This window comes from Eublepharis macularius, chromosome 2 (assembly GCF_028583425.1).
Source record: "Eublepharis macularius isolate TG4126 chromosome 2, MPM_Emac_v1.0, whole genome shotgun sequence".
NCBI classification, from domain to species: Eukaryota; Metazoa; Chordata; class Lepidosauria; order Squamata; family Eublepharidae; genus Eublepharis; species Eublepharis macularius.
This window is the reverse complement of record NC_072791.1, coordinates 80,223,401-80,241,640: the sequence shown is the minus strand read 5'-3', so window position 1 is coordinate 80,241,640 and position 18,240 is coordinate 80,223,401. Positions and strand designations below refer to the sequence as shown.

General features: G+C 41.7%; 1 protein-coding gene across 1 annotated transcript in view; it reads left to right on the top strand.

The window, feature by feature from the left end:
• Window positions 1-18,240, top strand: part of CREB3L1 (cAMP responsive element binding protein 3 like 1) — a 125,572-nt gene that overhangs the window by 53,964 nt on the left and 53,368 nt on the right. Inside the window, exon 2 of the mRNA XM_054972687.1 lies at window positions 11,457-11,685. Coding sequence (XP_054828662.1) covers window positions 11,457-11,685 — 229 coding nt within the window. The remainder of the gene's footprint in view (window positions 1-11,456; window positions 11,686-18,240) is intronic.

Below are 18,240 nucleotides of genomic sequence, written 5' to 3'. Positions count from 1 at the left end.
AGACCTTAGATCTGACTGTTCAGATTTCTTGCTGTTGGTACAGTAAGACCAATTTGTTCTATATTGCAGGATGTCTCTGATCTAGTTTCCTGAATTAGTACTTAATGACCACTAGTCCCAAAGCATGATAATTTTTTCAATAAAAGGTGGCATCAAGCCTCATTTATTTGATGGTGCCTGGACTATTACATGTTGAATTCTTGTTTTTGTATGGTCCCAAATAATATGACCACATTTTCTGTATTTTCTTCAACATTTACCCAGATAAAGCAAAGGTATGGCTTTTAAAAAGGAAATTTTGGCAGAATTTTCATCTTTACTATGAAGATGGTTTTAAACAGGTAACAGTGTTAGTCTGCAGCAGAACAGCAGGATTTGAGTTCAGTGGCACCTTAGAGACCAACAAGATTTTCAGGTTATAAGCTTTTGAGAGTCAAAGCTCCCTTCTTCAGATATCTGACAAAGTACCTGATGAAGTACCTGACTCTTGAAAGCTTATACCCTGAAAATTTTGTTGTTTTCTAAGGTGCCACTGGACTCAAATCCATCTTTACTACTGTGATTCAGCCCATCAAAGAAACTGATACATGCACACACACACACATGAAGCTGCCCTATGCTGAATCAGACAATTGGTTCATCAAGATCAGTGTTGTCTATTCAGACTGGCAGCAGCTCTGCAGTGGCTCAGGTAGAGGTCTTTCACATCACCTACTTCTTGGCCCTTTTTAATTGGAGATGCTGAGGATTGAACCTGGGACCTTCTGCATGCCAACCAGATGTTCTTCCTAGTGTGATTTAGTGGAAGTTTTGTTAGAGTTTTCAGAAATAAATGTGGGCTTAAAATGGTTAGAAAGAATGAATTATGTCTTCTTCGTGCTTGATACAAACTCTTCTGTTTCTTTTCTTCTCTAAGATTTTCTCTTTATGGATCACAATAATGTTCAAATGTCATAAAAGTTTCATCTAGAAATGTGTACTGCTAAAATGTTTCTCCTGTTGCAGCTTCTTGATCTTAGCAAACTCTGCTGACAGTTTTTGATGATGACAGGAAAGGGGGAGATAGGCAACCATAATGTTAGTATTTTGTATCTAGTTCCCACAGTACAATACCAGGGGAGTTCATTAAACTATCATTAGTCAGTAAGTAAAAAGTTGCATCTTTCAAACTTTCTTGGCATATTTGAATAGAATTATGTTGCTAGTCATCAGAAAAATCACTAATAATTAATACTGGATTATGTGCAATTTATCTTCAGGCATCTGCAACTCAGTCTGAAAAAGCAGTCATGGAATTGATGCTTAATCTCAAACTATTTATATCAAAAATATTTGCAAGTAGGGGTGAGATAGGATTGCAGTGATAGCTGAGTCTGTTTCTCAGGTGCAAGTGCAATAATATATTAGAGAAAAGGCACTTTTTCAGATCTCTTGTAACAGGAGAGGCTAGAACCTGCTGCAGCTTGCAAACTGTTTTCATGAGGTTCTTGTCCCTGTGATATAGTTTACAACACATACAGTAGGGGATTCAACATCAAAGAAATTGTAAACCTGTGCTCTTGGCCCAAGTCTTTTTTGGGAGGAAGATCTACACTGAAATGAATGTGTAACTACTTGCGGCTTGTTTAAAAGAAGAGGACTGCAGCCAAAGAGAAAATGTATCTTATGTATCAACTTCTACTCTTGGATCTGAAAACTTTGATAGAAAGAAAATATTTTTTGCAACAGCCTAGCAAGGAATGATTTTTTTCTTTATTATTTTTGATTATGTAAAGTGTTACTATCCTTTAGTTTGCTGTTGGCTGCAGTGAAGGAATGTCAACTGGAAATTCAAGGATTTCAGTCTTTTTTTCAACTTTCCGAAAGAACTAAACCATTCAAATGAGCTTTCTCTCAAACAATATCTACAGTTGGAAGAGCAGAGGGTCTTTAAGTAATGACTGAAGAGAACAGTTCAGGAGTTTGTTGATAAAGAGAAAAATGCTGCAGATGGTTGTAACAGTAATGTCTGGAATTTGTAAGGGGTTGTGGTTATAAGCCACCATGTTACCCTTTATTTCAGGGGTTCCAATAATTTTTCCTGAGGGTTTCCTCATCAGTCTCTTCCACTCCTTTCCAAAGCTTTCCTGCAAGTTTCTTTTACCCCACCTATTGATTTATGAGGGGGAAATGTATTTGCATTCATTCTCTACAAGCGCTGCAATTAGTTTTTTGTATTTCCTGAGTCTGTCAACATCCAAATAATGACATTTTTGTAATCCTAAAAATTTCATGTTACCATTGTACAACAAGGAGGAAGACACCATCCCAGGTGGGGAGGCCATGTTGTATATTTCTTTGTTGCAAAATCACAATCAGCCACTGATAATGTAAAAAATTATCTAAGACAACAAGATACATATTGTTTGGGTAACTGCTAATAATTTCTGTATTAAAATATGTTATTTCCCCTGGGATATATTACACTGCATTAATTGTAGTCATTTGTGCAGATTAGAAAAAGGGCAGATTAGAAAGGGTTTTTAAACAATCATTTGTGCAAATGTTTTCTATTATCATTCTCTGTCCAAATTACACACTTTTAAAGTTTAGCCATTTTAATTGTGCTGGAGGAAGTGGTCATCTACATGAAAACATGTCTCTGCCCCTTTTTACTTTCTTTATTTTCCTTACTGCTATTACTCATTTTTGCATAACAGCAGTTTATACTAGAGGAAGGTGTTCCAAGAACTCTACAGAACTGACTGATCTGATTCACACATTACACTTATCTCCGTGTAGGGAAAACCACATATCACTTACCTTGCATACACTGACATTCTGACTAACAGCCTCACAGGAAAATAAACACTGATGCCTCACTTCAGTTCATGAAAATGATCTCTATAGGAAATAGGTCATGTGTGAAATACATGTGGACCATGGGTGGAAGAGTGAGGCTAGTTCATAGGAAGGCTGTGTGGAACATTTCAGTTAGGATCAAAGTGTTTGGGTAAAGATCAGAAACCATAGATTGAAGATGATCTGCAAAGCATGATTTGTCATGGAGTCTGAATTGACGCATCATGGTTTTAGCGGCTACTCCTCTTCCAGAGGCTGCTGCCTTATAAAGATGGAATTAGACTTGAGAAGTTGAGTTCTCAGTGGCAAAAAGCTAAAGCAGACAACCAGCTTATTGTATGTTTGAATGCTCAAGCCATGCTTTGAATTCAAATTATGGTCAGCACAAACCATGGCTTAGTTGAACCAATAGGGAAGTCGAGCATATGCTTTTAAAAATACACATGCATCACTGTGGTGTGTTCCTAGTCGATTGCTGAGTCCTTGGCTTGTGTATGTTTTCAGCCAGTGTGCAAGCCTTCTTAAAACACACACTTGTCTCACTATGTGCAAGTGCACTAGAAACATAATTTACAAAGTGAAATGTGTGGAGTGAAATTATTGCAGGAAGCAAGCTAAGAATAAAGGGCATTAGAGGACAAGAGAATGTGAATTGCGGGGGTGGGGGGAAGATTGCAGTAATGATGACTGGTCGGATCTAAGGTGTGTTAACCAGGTTATATAACCAAAGCATACTTAGCAGGGACCCATATGCTGCCTGGCTCTTGTTAGTTGTGTCAGTCTGTCACTTTGATGAGCCCTAAAATTCCCACATTTTTAAAACTGTGAAAAGAATGGCTGGAAGCATATGGCTTCTCCTTTTTTAAACTGTAAAGGAAACTTCAGCTGTGAAGCTGGAGTACAGAGGAGGGGGTTCATTCCTTATTGAAAGCAGAGAAGGGAAATGCAGATTCACAGCTGGAATGGGAGATTTATCTTGGCAGGCCGTGAAGGAAAATATATTTTTTTAAGTTAAAGAGAAAACTTATAAGAATCCCCTCCCAGTTTGGCACAGTTGGACAGCAGGAGGAAAACCTCTGACTTGCAAGTGGCCTTAATATTCTGGAATTGGGCTTCAGCCCAGTTGCCCAGACCTTTTGCTGGTTGTTTAATTTCAGTGTAAGAATGACAGGGCTGGGATAGCTTGTGTGAATCTGAAGGGGAAACTCAGAAGATTCAGAGAGGTATACAACTAGAGAACAAAGGAGTCAAAAATTCAGGCTTCTTGTGTGAAAGGAGTTTCCCAAGTTCCAGAAAGTATCCATAGAGATATGAAAAAACTTGTGCTTTATCTTAATCACTGAGCTAAAGTTGTATACCTAAAAAAAGTACCAAAATACTTTGATAGTGTTGCTTAGGCAACTTTGACTACAAAGTTGGGGTGAAAACATGTGGTAGAAATATGTTTGGAAGGCTCATCTATCATATGTCTTGTCACTGGGAGAGTGTGGGTGCTACTGCCAATGACTGACAGACTCACATACGTGCCTCAGGAATGAGGTGACTTAAACACAAGCAGATTTTCCCAAGAAGTCAAAGACACCCTGTGTTTGATGCCCACACATGATATTGATAGGAGGTGTGCCTGCTGTCTTCAAGCACATGGGAAAGAGCTGAGTTGAAGAAGCCACTAGAAACTTTGGCTTGGATCAGGAAATCAGCACAGCCTCACAAGGGGGCTGATGAACCTTGGCTGCCCTTTTTCTGACTGCTCATTGGTAATACTACATTGGAAACACATCTCGTTCTTGGCTGTGAAATATTGAGGGGGGGGGAGGCAGGGAGAGGAGAGGGGGGGAAATGAGGTGAAAGGGAGGAAAATAACTTCAGAGAATATTGTACATGGAGACTGTGCTTTTAACTTTGGACCTTGTTAAGAAGCAGTTTTCTCTGCAAAATGATACTGATTACATTCTCAAGTGGCTCTGTTCAAGTTGGTGACTATTTAGTTAAAGGCAATTTCATAGTAGGCCCCTGTCAGCATCACCAACTAAGGGAGCCTGTATACTTTTTAAACAAGCAAAGGGAAAATGTCCCCAAAAGATTATTCTAAATCAGGAGATCTGTAGAACTTTGATGTGCTTCTGTCATTCACTTTTAATGAGCACCTCACCCACCTTCTCAGAGAACTTTATAAGTATGTACTTATATACTCCTATATGCTACCCGTGCTTCATGCTTTCTAATGTCAGTCCTAGAATTGATGATGTTCTGTTTCAGTATTTCTTCAGCTCTGTATTGGATCCTTGCTAATGCTGTCTTTGTAAACTTGTATTTATTTACCCTATGCATTATTTATGGAAATATCCTTGATACTGTATGGAAATGTCCTTGAAAATCTCACACATGCCCACACATAATATTGATAGGTGTGCCTCCTGTCTTCAAGCACACGGAAAAGAGCTGTAATCTGCCTTGAGTCTCAGTGACAAAGGCGGACTATAAATGACATGCATACATACATATACGCATGCATGCATGCATGCATAAAAATACTTCAGCCCAATTCCTAGCTGTTCCAAGATTTTCCTTAAAGCCATACTTTAAAAGTGACCATCAGCATTCCAAAGGCTTTATTTAGCCCAGGGAGTTCTCTACAATGAGGCCTTGGGCTCCAGCTAGTACTTGATAAATATTATCTTTTCAGCCCATCTCATGGTGATGTTTGTTAAAAAGAGTATTACAGTATTGTAAATGTGTTTTGAGCTCTCTTTTGGATGTATGTATGATGGTAGCATATCAGTGAATCCAACACTGGTACATGCTGTAGCTGCTTATGACTGTCATCTTCCTTTTCCTACTCAAGTCTGTTTTCTCCACAGATACTTTGCTGTAGGACTCTCATTACTAGCAAGAAGCTGAAGTATTTTCTTTCACTACTCACTCCTCTACTGTTTGCTGCAGCATCTTCTCTTCCTCCTCCTCCTAGGAATGCAAGTATCCTGCTGCAGCCAAGCGCTGGAGAGGGAAGTGGCCCATCACAGGCAATGGGCTGTGTGACCCCTCCCCCCATTCCCCAACAAGAATGGGCCAAGGAGACGGCAGCATATGCTATAGCCACACATACAGTAAAAAGAGATCTCATACCATGTTAATAGTACTATGGGCATCTTTTAATAGCATGACTGAACACAGCCTAAGATAATATTTCAGGGCATTGTAACAGATTGTTTTGTGAAATGACCATTTGTAGGTTACATGAGAGGAAAGATCTTTGTGACCTTTGCTTTTGTCCTGCTAGTTTATTTTGGGGGCTACGGTGCTTTCCATTAGACTGTCTACAGGCTGTGATCACCATGGACTGATCTCTTGTATGTGCCTTGAATAGTTTAAGGAGTACTGATCACTGAGATGGAGTTCTGCACAAAGAACACATTGCATTTACAGTAGCAACTCTTTTTATGCTGCTGACAGAAGGTTGCGCATCTAACTGTAGCCTCCTCACTCCTACCCTCGAGTTTTCTTCACGCTCTTAATAACAAGGGAGCACTAATAGCTAACAAATGCATCTGCCCCTTTAACCAGTCCCTCTGCAGCCTTCTCATTGCTGGGCTTTTGTTTACAGAATGATAACATACTAAAGCAAAGCAAACACGCCTTTCTCTTAGAACAGGAACTTGTACCTTGTAGTGTCCGGGGTGCCCAGGTCAACTCCTCCTTTCTGCAGTCTTTTTTCCTAAAGGCCAACACTAGGTATTTCGTCAACCAAGTCTCCCTCACTCCCTCCCACCTCCCTAATTTTGAGCAACCAAAAGCAAGTGGTGTGCAGCAGAACAAGAGTTTAAAAGCACATTCATCACAGTGGAAAGCACTTCTCTTCCCCACTGGCTTTGTAAAACGCTGTATGAGATATTTATTCATAGACATTTTTTCTTACAAATAATACCTTTCAGCAATAAATTGGATGCTCTGTAACAGATTTGAAATGTCAGCAGTAAAACACATTCTATTTTATATTTACTTTTTTTTTGATACTGTAGCTTAGTAGGGCTGCCATTTCTTTTAATTGGCTTTGCTTCTATGCCAGCAGCCTGACACTTAAAAATGTACAGCCTGATCAAATGCATGTTTCCTCAGAGGTAAGTCAAATGAGCTCAGTCAGTCTTACTCAGAAGTAAGTGTGCTGGTTAGCATAGGGGATAACAGAGCAAGTTACAAATCAGAAACTCCTTCATTCAAATTTCGCCTCTGCCACAAACTCACTGGGTGGCCTCAGACAAGCCATTCTCTCTACCTTAGCTCCTCCATTCGAAATAAAGTGATAATAATCAATATATCTAATTCTCAACACAGTCCCATTTGTGGATACTTAAATCTTGGATAAACAAGACAGAGCTTTCTACAAACTTGAAGAAAGCCCCAGGTTTGCAAAAAAAATCTGAAATCTAAAAATACATTAGGAGATCAAACTCCATCCCCATTATAGAAGCATCACCTAGATCTTTAAGATACGAGTACACTCAATGGCCACTGCTAGACAACCACAACAGTATTGTCAGCCTGCCAGCTTTGGTTTCTGTCAGTAAAAACCAGGGGCAGGGGCAGGGTATAAATGAAGCAATAAATAATAAATATAGCTGAAGATAGGGCAAGATATAAGGTAGTTTGTTGGTGAATGGGAAGGTGGAAAAAAGCAGTGAAAAGTGAGGCCATGGGGGCTGCCAGGAGGAGGAAAAAGAAGAAATAGTGTGGGGAGGGGGATATAATGGAAAGTTAGATGTCTTCCCCCCCTCTGCCTGAGTCCTTGAGAGGTCCCCACTGTGCAACTGGGCCCAGCCTGGTGGCTGACATGGCATAGCTACTCAGGTTTTCCCAGGTAGATGCTGCTGGGGATGGGGGAAGAGAAAAAGCTGAAGATGGGCACAGATAAAGGTAGGGTGTCTAGTGGGTTGGAAGGTTAGAAGAAAGCAAGAAAAGGGGAGAGGCAATAGGGACTTTCAGGGAAGGGAAAAAGAAAATAGTGGAGGAGGTAGAAATGTGATGAGCCCCCCCCCTCCAACTCTGCAAGTCCTTGTGGGTCCCTGCTTGTCATCAATACATCTAATTCTCAATTTTGGCCCATATATGGATACTTAAATACAGAGACTGGTGCCATGAGCAGACAGGACTGATCTTTCTACAAACCTGAAAAGCCCCAGATTTGCAGAAAAATCTGAAATCTAAAACAAAAACAAGATAATAAAATATATCCCAAAGATATATCCATGATGATAGAAGCAGCACCTGTAACTTAAGAAACAAATGCCCTCTAAAGTGACCTTTGTGGTGGTGTTAGACAACTACTACAGTATCCCCAGCCTTGGTTTCTGTCAGAAAAAGGTGTGTGGTGGGGGGAAGTAAGGGCTTTTTTGAACTTTTATGAAGAACCCATTGGCTCAAGCCTGGCAGCAGTCACTGACTGACTTCATATCATGTGAATTGCATGATTCACCCAGGAGTGGTTGTTTGCTAGTGTTCAACAACAGCTACCTCAAGAAGCCAGGATGGTATAGTGGTTAGAATTTGAGACAAGGATTTGGAAGACCCAGGTTTGAAACATCACCTTGCCACGGAAGGTCACTAGGTGACCTTGGGAAAGTTACACATTCTCAGCCTAACCTGCCCCATAGGGTTGTTGAAAGGATAAAATTGAGGAGACGAGAATGATGTACACTTCTTTGAGTCCCCATTGTGGAGAAAGGGAGAGTATAAAGGAAAATAATAAATATAACTGAAGATGGTGGTCAGATAAAAGATAGGTTGGTGGAATGGAGAGAAGGAAGCAGGGGAAGGTTGCCAGGAAGAGGGAATGAGAGGATTATAGGGGAAAGTAAAGCGTCCTCTGCAAGTCCTTGCAGGTTCGTCACTGTGCAACTAGGTCTGGTGAGTGAGTTTTCACCGGTAGAAGCTGTAAGGGTGAGGGAATAGGGAAAGCTGATGACCGGGGAAGGGGTGGTAGTGGTAAATAAAGACAGAAACATAGAGATGGAAGTAACCCCCAAGGGTCATCTAGTCCATCCCTCTGCACAATGCAGGAAATTCACAGCCCCTCCCTTCCCGCAGTGACCTCTGCTCTATGCCCAGAGGAAGGCAAAAAACCTCCAGGATCCTTACCCAATCTGGCCTGAAGGAAAATTCCTTCCTGACCCCAAAGTGGCGATCGGCATTGCCCTGAGTATATAAGAAAGGGCCATGAGAGTCTAGCACTGGCTTATCCCTTCATGATCTCCCTCTCCTGATCTGCCTACATTCATATTGAGTCATGGAATCATTATTTCTGTCAGGTGACCATCTAGCCTCTCCTTAATTACCTCCGAAGAAGGAAAGCCCACCACGTAGTGGCATGCTTAAAATGATGTCTGTATGATGCCCACATTACAAACTTTCTGCAAGGCATCCTGGTGCAACACCAGCGCCGGATCTAGGGCAACCCTAGGCTGGTGACCTCATGCGCGCGCACAGTGCACTTAGGTGACATCATCACACAGGGCGGAACAGAGGCAGCGTGCGGGGCTGGGAAGCCGCCCGCGCCATTCGCCTCCTGGCCGCACACCCCAAAAACCCCAGGGCCGCACACCCCAAAAACAAGGCTTACAGCCCCCCCTCATCCTGCCCTGCCACGCTTAGCAATCACCCAGCAACAATGGGGCCAGGCAATGGAGGTAGGGATGCTATTCTCCTGCCTGAGGCACCCCCCCCCCAACAGCATGGCACACCCCTGGGTGGTACGGTGCACTCCTGCGCCCACAGCAGCCCAATTCAAGCCAAAATATGCCCTGCAGCAGGCTCATTTCAGGCTGAATCATGCCTGTGATAATCTGGTTGAAAAGTTGGTAACATGTGGTTTGGATACTGTTAGATGGATTTGCAACTGGTAGATTGATTGTACCCAAAGAGTGCTTCTAAATGTTCCTCATCTTCATGGAGAGGAGTGAAAAGTGGAGTGCCCCAGGAATATGTTCTGGGAACTGTGTTGTTCAACAACTTTATAAATGACTTGGATGAAGGAATAGAGGGGGTGCTCATTAAATCTGCAGATGATACTAAACTGAGAGGGGTTGCAAACACAGGAGAAGACAGAAGCAAGATTCAAGGTAATCTTGACAGGCTGGGCTAAAACAAACAAAATGAATTTCAACAGAGAGAAATATAAAGTTTAGGTAGGAAAAATTAAAGGCATACTTATAGGATAAAGGAGACCTGTCTTGGCAATAGTACATATGAAAAGTATCTAGGGGTCTTAGTAGATCATACGCTGAACATGAGTCAGCAATGTGATGCTGTAGCTAAAAAGACAAATGTGATTTTAGGCTGTATCAACAGAAGTATGGTGTCCAGATTACGTGAGGTGATGGTATCGCTTTACTCTGCTCTGGTTAGACCTTATTTGGAGTACTGTGTACAGTTTTGGGCACCACAATTTAAGAAGGATGTTAACAAGCTGGAATGCGTCCAAAGGAGGGCAATGAAGATGGTGAAGAGTCTGGAGACCAAATCTTATGAGGAAAGGTTGAAGGAGTTGGGTATGTTTAGCCTGGAGAGTAGGCAACTGAGAGGTAACATGATAGCCGTCTTCAAGTATTTGAAGGGCTGTCTCATAGAAGATGGAGCAGAGTTGTTTTCTGTTGCGGCAGAGGGTCGGACCAGAAACAATGGGTTAAAATTAAAGCACATTAGGAAGAACTTCCTGTCAGAGTGGTCCCTCAGTGGAACAGGCTTCCTTAATCACTTTGTTAAGGCAGTATTTAGTGCTTATAGGTGCACGTCAGGGGTCCAGTCAAGGTTTCTAGGTGTTTAAAGACATGTGATCATAATTCTAAGATGTCTGCAAGTTATATAGGAGAATCGGCATTTCCCATAGCAGTCATAATATGGAGACCGTTCCTAAAAGAAAAGGTCATATGCAATGTTTCTCACAGTGCAATGCACTTGAGGACTTTGCTTCATGTAACCCAGTAACACCATTTTGTATAACTGTTCAATCATCGACTTACGTATGTGTGCCATTATGTATTTTCTGCCAAGGTATGAGTAACAAACCGATACCCCATAAGGCATGCTGCATTTTACTGTGGGGCTCCCAAGGGAGTACTGCTGACAGCTGCCTATTTTGCCACTTCTGTGAAAACAAAAAATGAGAGAAAAATATTTTCTTTAAAAAGACACTTGTCACTGATAACTGCATAAAAGAAAACGTTAGGAAGATTCTCTTATTAGTGGAAATATGTAACACCAATGCTGGCAAGTTAGTCATTATGACATCCTCAGTCATTGATGTCACCAAGGGAAAACCGTGTAACTGGAAGAGATGAAAAGACAGAGTATTAGGAGAGGGAGCGGATAACAGCCCATCATACAGGTTAGTTAACTCATGGTACAAGATAACCTTTGTGGACTTTGGCATGTTCATTTTTTAAAGTGAAAAGCCCAGTTTTCTGTAATTATGAGAACAGTAAGAATAAAAGATGAATATATGATTCTCATCCAAGTAATTTGGCTCTTACCATGTCTGACTTGAGATACAGTTTAGTAGAAGGCCATCTTGTCTGTTCTGAAGGTGACATTAATGCTATTTTTTTCAATTGTTCCTTTCACAGCATTTCTCTGAAACCTTTGATCACTTCTCAGAGAACATGGAGGATTTTTCCAATGAACTATTCAACAGCTTCTTTGATGACCCCATTCTGGAAGAAAAGAACCCACTGCTAGACATGGACCTGGATCCCCCAACTCCAGGCATCCAAGCAGAGCACAGCTATTCCCTCAGCGGAGACTCTGCCCCCCAGAGCCCCCTTATGCCAGTCAAGACAGAAGAGAATGCCAATGGTAAGCAAAAGAAAAATGCATGCTAGATGCCAAAAATTATACTGGAATGACATAAATTCCACAGTACTGTTAAAAGAAGAGAGGGAGATCACTGACAGGAACAACACGGGTGTGTTCTCTTCCAATGGACCATTGTTCTTCAAAGCAGAGGATCTGGCTTGCAAAGAGAAACTGCCCATTCCTCTGACTTCAGTACAGTTGCGCTACAATTAAATTTGGCCCTAGGCAATTAATTTGATCCATTTTAACACATTTTTATAAATAACAACTGATGTTCTTCATTAAATAAAGTGGGAAATACAAATTCCTAATTAAGCTAACCTGGAAAATCCTTTGCCCCTTCTTCTTTCTCACACATTTTATTCTGCAATTCCACCAAGGAGCTTGGGAGAGGGCATACAATATCCTTTCCTCTAACATTTTATCCTCACAGCAAATCTGTAAGATACATTAGACTAAGATAAAAGAACTAGCTCAATAGATGGACTTGCTCAGAGTTGTCCAGTAACATGATGGCTGTAACCCCAAAAAGGATACCGCATGGTGCAGTGGTCAGACTGCTGGACTAGAAGTGGGAAAACCCAGGTTCAAATTCCCATTCTGGACCTAACTAGTATTGTGCTTTCCACTAGTCAGTCCTGGCTCTGTGTTCTGTCCTCAGAACTCAGTTTCCAGGTGCATGGCAGAGGGAAGATTTTGATCGAGGCCACAGTTTATGGGGAGATAGGCATTAAGATTTCCCCAGCATGATTTTCCGGATCTGAAATGATCACAGTAGGACACTGTTTGTCCTATTGGAGAAACATGTGCAGCCCATCAGTACATGAACTTTCCAGTGCAGTGCAGCCCTGGAGTTGCTCCATCACCAAATGCTCTATCACCTTTTCTAGAAAATGTAAAATGGAGACTTGCCTGTAATTGGCTACCTCATCCCTAGTCCATGAAGGTTTTTTGAGAAGAGGTATAATAACTGCCTCCTTCAAAGGTTTAGGGAGAGTACACTCAATCAGTGAGGAGTTGATGATTTTCACTACTGGCTCCAATATTTTTTCTTGACAAGATTTTCAAAGCCAGGATGGCCAAGGGTCCAGAGCACAAGTGGTGGCTCTGACACTCCTGAGGACTGGGTCAGCATCCATAGGCAGAATGAATCTGAAACTATCCATAACAAAAGGACGTGGTTGCTTCTGACCCCTCAGGTATTGGTTCTGCTTTCAACTTGACCTCCAAGTCAAAACTGATGAAAGAGACTTTGTCAGCAAAGAAGCTTGTCAAAGCATCACAGCTAGGACCCAAATTTTCATGGCTGGCAAGGTCAGACTTAGGTGTTACCAAGTTATGATCCACTTTAAACAATTAAGTTGGACAAGATTCTGCTGATGCAATGATGGCAGAGAAGAATGTCTTCTTAGCAACCACCACCACCACCACCACCACCTCATAGACCTGCAAATGGGCTCTGTGATGTGTTCTGGTTGATTCATTCAGCATCACTCTAATTATCTTCCCTTCCACTTCAAATCACCCAGCTCCCTGGTAAACCAAGGAGCTGGGGCCCTTGCAGACTGTGGAAGAGGACACCAAAGAGCAGCTCTCTTTATGGCCCCAGCCAACGTTCCATGCAGCTACCAGGGCCTCCACAATGTCACTGGGGAGGCTCTCAAAACTCTCCACAGCTGCCTGGAAACCAACAGGATCCATTAATCTCCAAGGGCAGAACATCCAAACCAGTCCACTGCCCCTGCAGGTAGTAGGCAGCAAACTCAACCCTGCCTTCAGAAGATAGTAATCTGACCACAACAAGAGCCAAACCTCCGGCTCCCTATTCAGATCAGCAGCAAGGTGCTCAGTGCAGAAATGAGGGTCCAGCATATGTCCTTTGTCATAATCTGAGTCAAACCCATACTTGTCATGGTGGCCATTAAGTCCTGAGCTTGACCCGACAAGGCAGTCCCGGAACATATGCTGAAGTCCCCAAGGACAATCATCCTTGGAGTCCTCAGCGTTAAGTCTGAGACCACCTTTGTCAGCTCAGCCAGAGACCATGTTGGTAAAATAGGTGGATGGTACAACAGCAGGATCCCCATTCCAATCCTTTGAGTTACATGTTTTCAGGGAATGCATTTTTCATTAGCAGTTTGAAAAAGGTGTGCTAAAACTAGGAAACTGTCCTCCCTGTTAATTAGTCCTACCCCTATGGGAGGAACAGAAAGCTGCAAGCCTGCTTAGTAGGGCATTTAGGCAGGAGACCATAGCCCACAAAGGGCATTTAACCCCTGGAAATACTCTGCGTGTTCTTTTTAACAAGGAAAAGGAAGCTGGGCAAGGGAATAAATTTCCACAAACTGAAGAAAGACCATTACAGTTTACCTTCTTTGACAGTATTTTTTTTTATTTCCCTGTTCATAAAGAACATTGGTAAAGAAGGTAAATTGAATTTGGTTTCCTTTGCTTTAACCATTTCCACAAAAACAGACCTCATATATAAGAAAAAATATACCAGGCTTAACAATGACCTTGTTTACCGAATCAGGGTCTATATAACAGACTAAACAGTTTTTGGCTTTATGACTCACAGCAAGAGTCACTAACCCTCAGTTCAAAGGGGGGGGGGAGACCCTACCTTACAGTTATTCGATGTACTAACTGGGTGTTTCCATCCTGGATCTTGTCCAGCACACTGGTCTTTCACTAAAAATTACTATATTTTAAGTGGTGTGGATTTCTCAAAGTTGTTCGCTTTCTGTGGCTGGAAATTTCTAGAACTATCTGCTTATACTGGGCAAACCAGAGAACTTCTCACCATACAGAGGAGAAAACTGATGGCATGCAGAATTTTTGTAAAGATCTTTATTAAAATATCCATTTTGAAATTTAGCTGAATCCAGACATGCCTGAGCAAACCTCCAGGTGGGCTAGGATTCAATGAAACAGGATGCAGTTAGACACAGAAATCTAGCTTTCTTCTTCTCACCATGTTGCTGTTCAGTCTGGGTTTTCTAAAATGTCCTATATGTTCATAAATCAATCAAGAAGTAATGATGTGATTTACCTGGAACTAGCCAGGAACAGCTTGTTTAGATCCTGAAATCTTTTTTGGCCTACTGCCTCATAAAATGTCAAAATACCAAAGGAAGTTCTTTGCAGTTTGCGCATATATACCCAGGTGGATTTGTCCTGAAGACTAGCAAACTGCACAGAAGCCGTTTTTGCTTTAACATTTTTCCTATTTCCTTGCTTAAGAAAACACAGTTAGATCTGCTCATGTTGGAAATGGGGTTGCCCTCTTCTGCTCAAATTAAGCTCTACGCAGACATTGCAGACAACTTACTGTCCTGACCATATTGTAGAGCTGTACCTGCTTTCTGCTATGCCAAAAAAATTGGAATTGTATACATCATACAAATTAAGTATAGATTTGCATAATTTCCTCTTATTTTGCTTAATTGATTCTGCGTCTTCTAAATATGGGGGACAGCAAGGAGCTAGATAGTGAAAGAACTACCTCAGAAGATCAAGAATGACACATCTGCACTTGATCTACTTCCATTTGGCTTCAGGCCTGGTTTCAGAACCAAGAGAGTATTAGTTGCTCTTGTGGATGACCTGTGGTTGCAATTGGACAAGGGTAATGGATCCTTCTTGGTTCTGCTAGGTCTTTCTGCAACCTTTAATATGAAGGGAGCCTTGGCTCTGGAAATCTGGTTGGTCTTTAAGGTGTTACTGAACTAAATCTTGCTTCTACAGACCAACACAGCTACTTCCCTGAAACTATCTTTAACACTATGGCATTCTTTAGAGACATCTGAAGTTAGGAGTTAAGATTATGGAAACATCACTGTGATGGTCTATTAGGTAGAATTCAAATAGCAGCCATTGGAAATGCTGACTCAACAATGTGGGGTCTGCCCTATTGTGTTCTCTGTAAGGCCTTGTCCTTCCCAGAGTGCTTTTAAATATCTGTGTTAGAGCTTTGAATGAAATCGTCTGCAACTTTGGGACTGGATGTCAACAGTATGGTCCCAAGCAATGCTTTATCTTGTTAACTAACTCCAGCTGTGGTTTTCTTCATCTTCCTGAATACGTGCTTGGATGCTGCAGTCAAGAAGTTGAGGGAGAACAAGCTAAAACTGAATCTATTTATTATGGAAAAGAAGCTGGTTGGTTAGGCTAATGTTCTAGAGGAGATTCCCCTCTCAATTTTGGATACTTATTGATGATATAAACAGTTTAAGAAAGCTCTTTGATGTATCTTTGTTCTTAAAGGAACATGTTGGTGATGTTGGGAGTGCTTTTTCAGTTACATCTTGTGCAGAAATCATCTTCCCTGTAAACTCAGCCAATCTGGCCTCATTGATCCATGCTGCTGTAATCCTGAGATTAAACTACTACAAAGTGCTCTACGTGGTGCTGTCCTTAAAGATGAATATTTTATTTACACAAAATGAGAAGACATATCTGCTGTTTTAAGGCTACAAATGTGATCATATAATACTAATCTTAAAAATAGCTCCAAGGTTGCTTATTTGTTTCAGGGTTCAATCTATTGCTGATTTTTACCTTTAAAATTCTTCATGACCCACACAGTCAAAGGGCCATCATAGTTTTCCCTACATTCATCTATTGTCTGATCACAGGCTTTTTAAATCATCACCCTAGTTCTATGGAATGGATGTTAGGAGTCCTCCTTCCTTCCTGATCTTCAGAAAAAAAAAATAGGAGGCAGCATTATTTCAGAGACTTTGTCTAAATGTTATTTCACTGCATGGTGAATTATGGGCAGTTTTTGTTTTAGATTTCATTAGGATTATGTTTTGTTGGTTTTTTTTCAAATGTATTTTTTTATGCTTTGCCTATTATGTGAACCTCCATAGGCCTCTGTTTTTCAGAGGGAAATGTGGGATATAAATATTGAAAAAAATATATAAAAGGACAAGGCCTTGACCGTAAGAACTGGAATTATTGTTCAGCAAGTGTTCTGACTGCTGAGGTTTTACCAAGCATTGCCCCACATGATCCCACACATATTTTTATAAGGGCTAGGAAATTGCTTTTTTTTTTTAAAGAAATCAAAGCTGGGATTCTCAGGAAGATGATAATTTTGTGCCTGCATGAAATAAGAGCACACAGACAAGCTCAGACTACAGGATGAAATGTGTAATATTTATTATAATTAAAGTTGCTTTCTTTGCAATTGTTTATGTTTTCAGGCCTTACCTTTTGCTATCAGCCTGGAAAAGAGTTTAAGCAAAACTCAGAGAAGTAGACCTAATTCAAAATGTTGGTTTATCCATTTTCTCTCTGGCAAGCTATAGACAGCAGCTCAGCAGGACTCTAAGATTGCTGATTCTGGAAGCACAAAACTCAATGCCTTTCCTGGTACTTTGGTTTGGGTGTAGACAGAGTGGAAGCCGTTGCCATCAGCCGGGCTCATTGGCACGTGTGGAAGGCTTAAGTGGCTTTCCTTCTTACCAGCAAATCTCTCTACAGGAGATGGGGAACAGTCATTTCAGAGTCTATTTTTAAAACAATTCATTTTAGGATAATTTGTGATGGCAGGGTATTTTCAGAGCAGTCCTAGCAGAGGATCCTGTAATTTGTGGGACCATGTGGGTGTCCCAGTGGTTGATGGACAACACTAGGCCTGAAAAAGGAATGACACAGATTCAGTGTATACAAGGGAAAAAGACCTTCCTTTAAGTAAAAGCAGGGGGGAAACATTCCCTCTTGAAACCAGAAATTATCCATGCTCTGTGATATAAAACATCAAGAACACAGAGAAAGATAAACTATGCTTTTTGTTGGTGATTCATCTGGAACAGTACAGTCAGCACTAGTCTATCCGAAACAGCTCATCAAGTGGTTAAACAGTTCTGGGCTGTACCATTTCAGAAAGCAAGTAAGGAGGGCTTTCGTTCTCATGTTTATAGATACAGACAGGCAGGGCTGGCGCTTCCATTGAGCTGGAGCTGGCCCCCACCTCGGGCGTTGAAGTCTGAAGGAGGTGCCATGCTGGCCTCCCAACAACTGGCGTGCCCTGCAGTGTGCGCGCTCCCATGCACTCGTGCAGGAATTCTCCTCTCTTGGTGCAAGGCATTTCTTCTGGAGTGCAGAAGGGCAGCCCTGTCTTCCCGCTCAGCCTGCGCCTGAGGAGCTTCGAGTTCAGCCCCATCAGCGGGGACAGTTCTCTCTCTGCCCTTTCCCCCCTCCTCTACTCTCTCTCTCTCTCTCTTTAAGTGAGCAAGAGACGCTCTAGCTGGCTGGGGAGCAGCAAGCTCCCATCTGACCCTTTGTCCCGCTTGCTCCCTCCTTTCTTTCTTGCTCCCCCCCACCCATGTACTAAAAGGAATGACAGGAGGATTGCCCATTGGAAATAATAGGAGAAGATTGAAGGCCCATTGGAGATAATGGGAGCCAGGGATGCCAATTTACTTGCCTGGGCTCCATTGAAATGCATCACAACACAAAAAAAGTTGCAAAAAAATGTGGAATGGATTTTCCATAAAGGTCTCTGGGACCAGATGGAATACTCTGGGAGTGGAATGACAGCCCCCA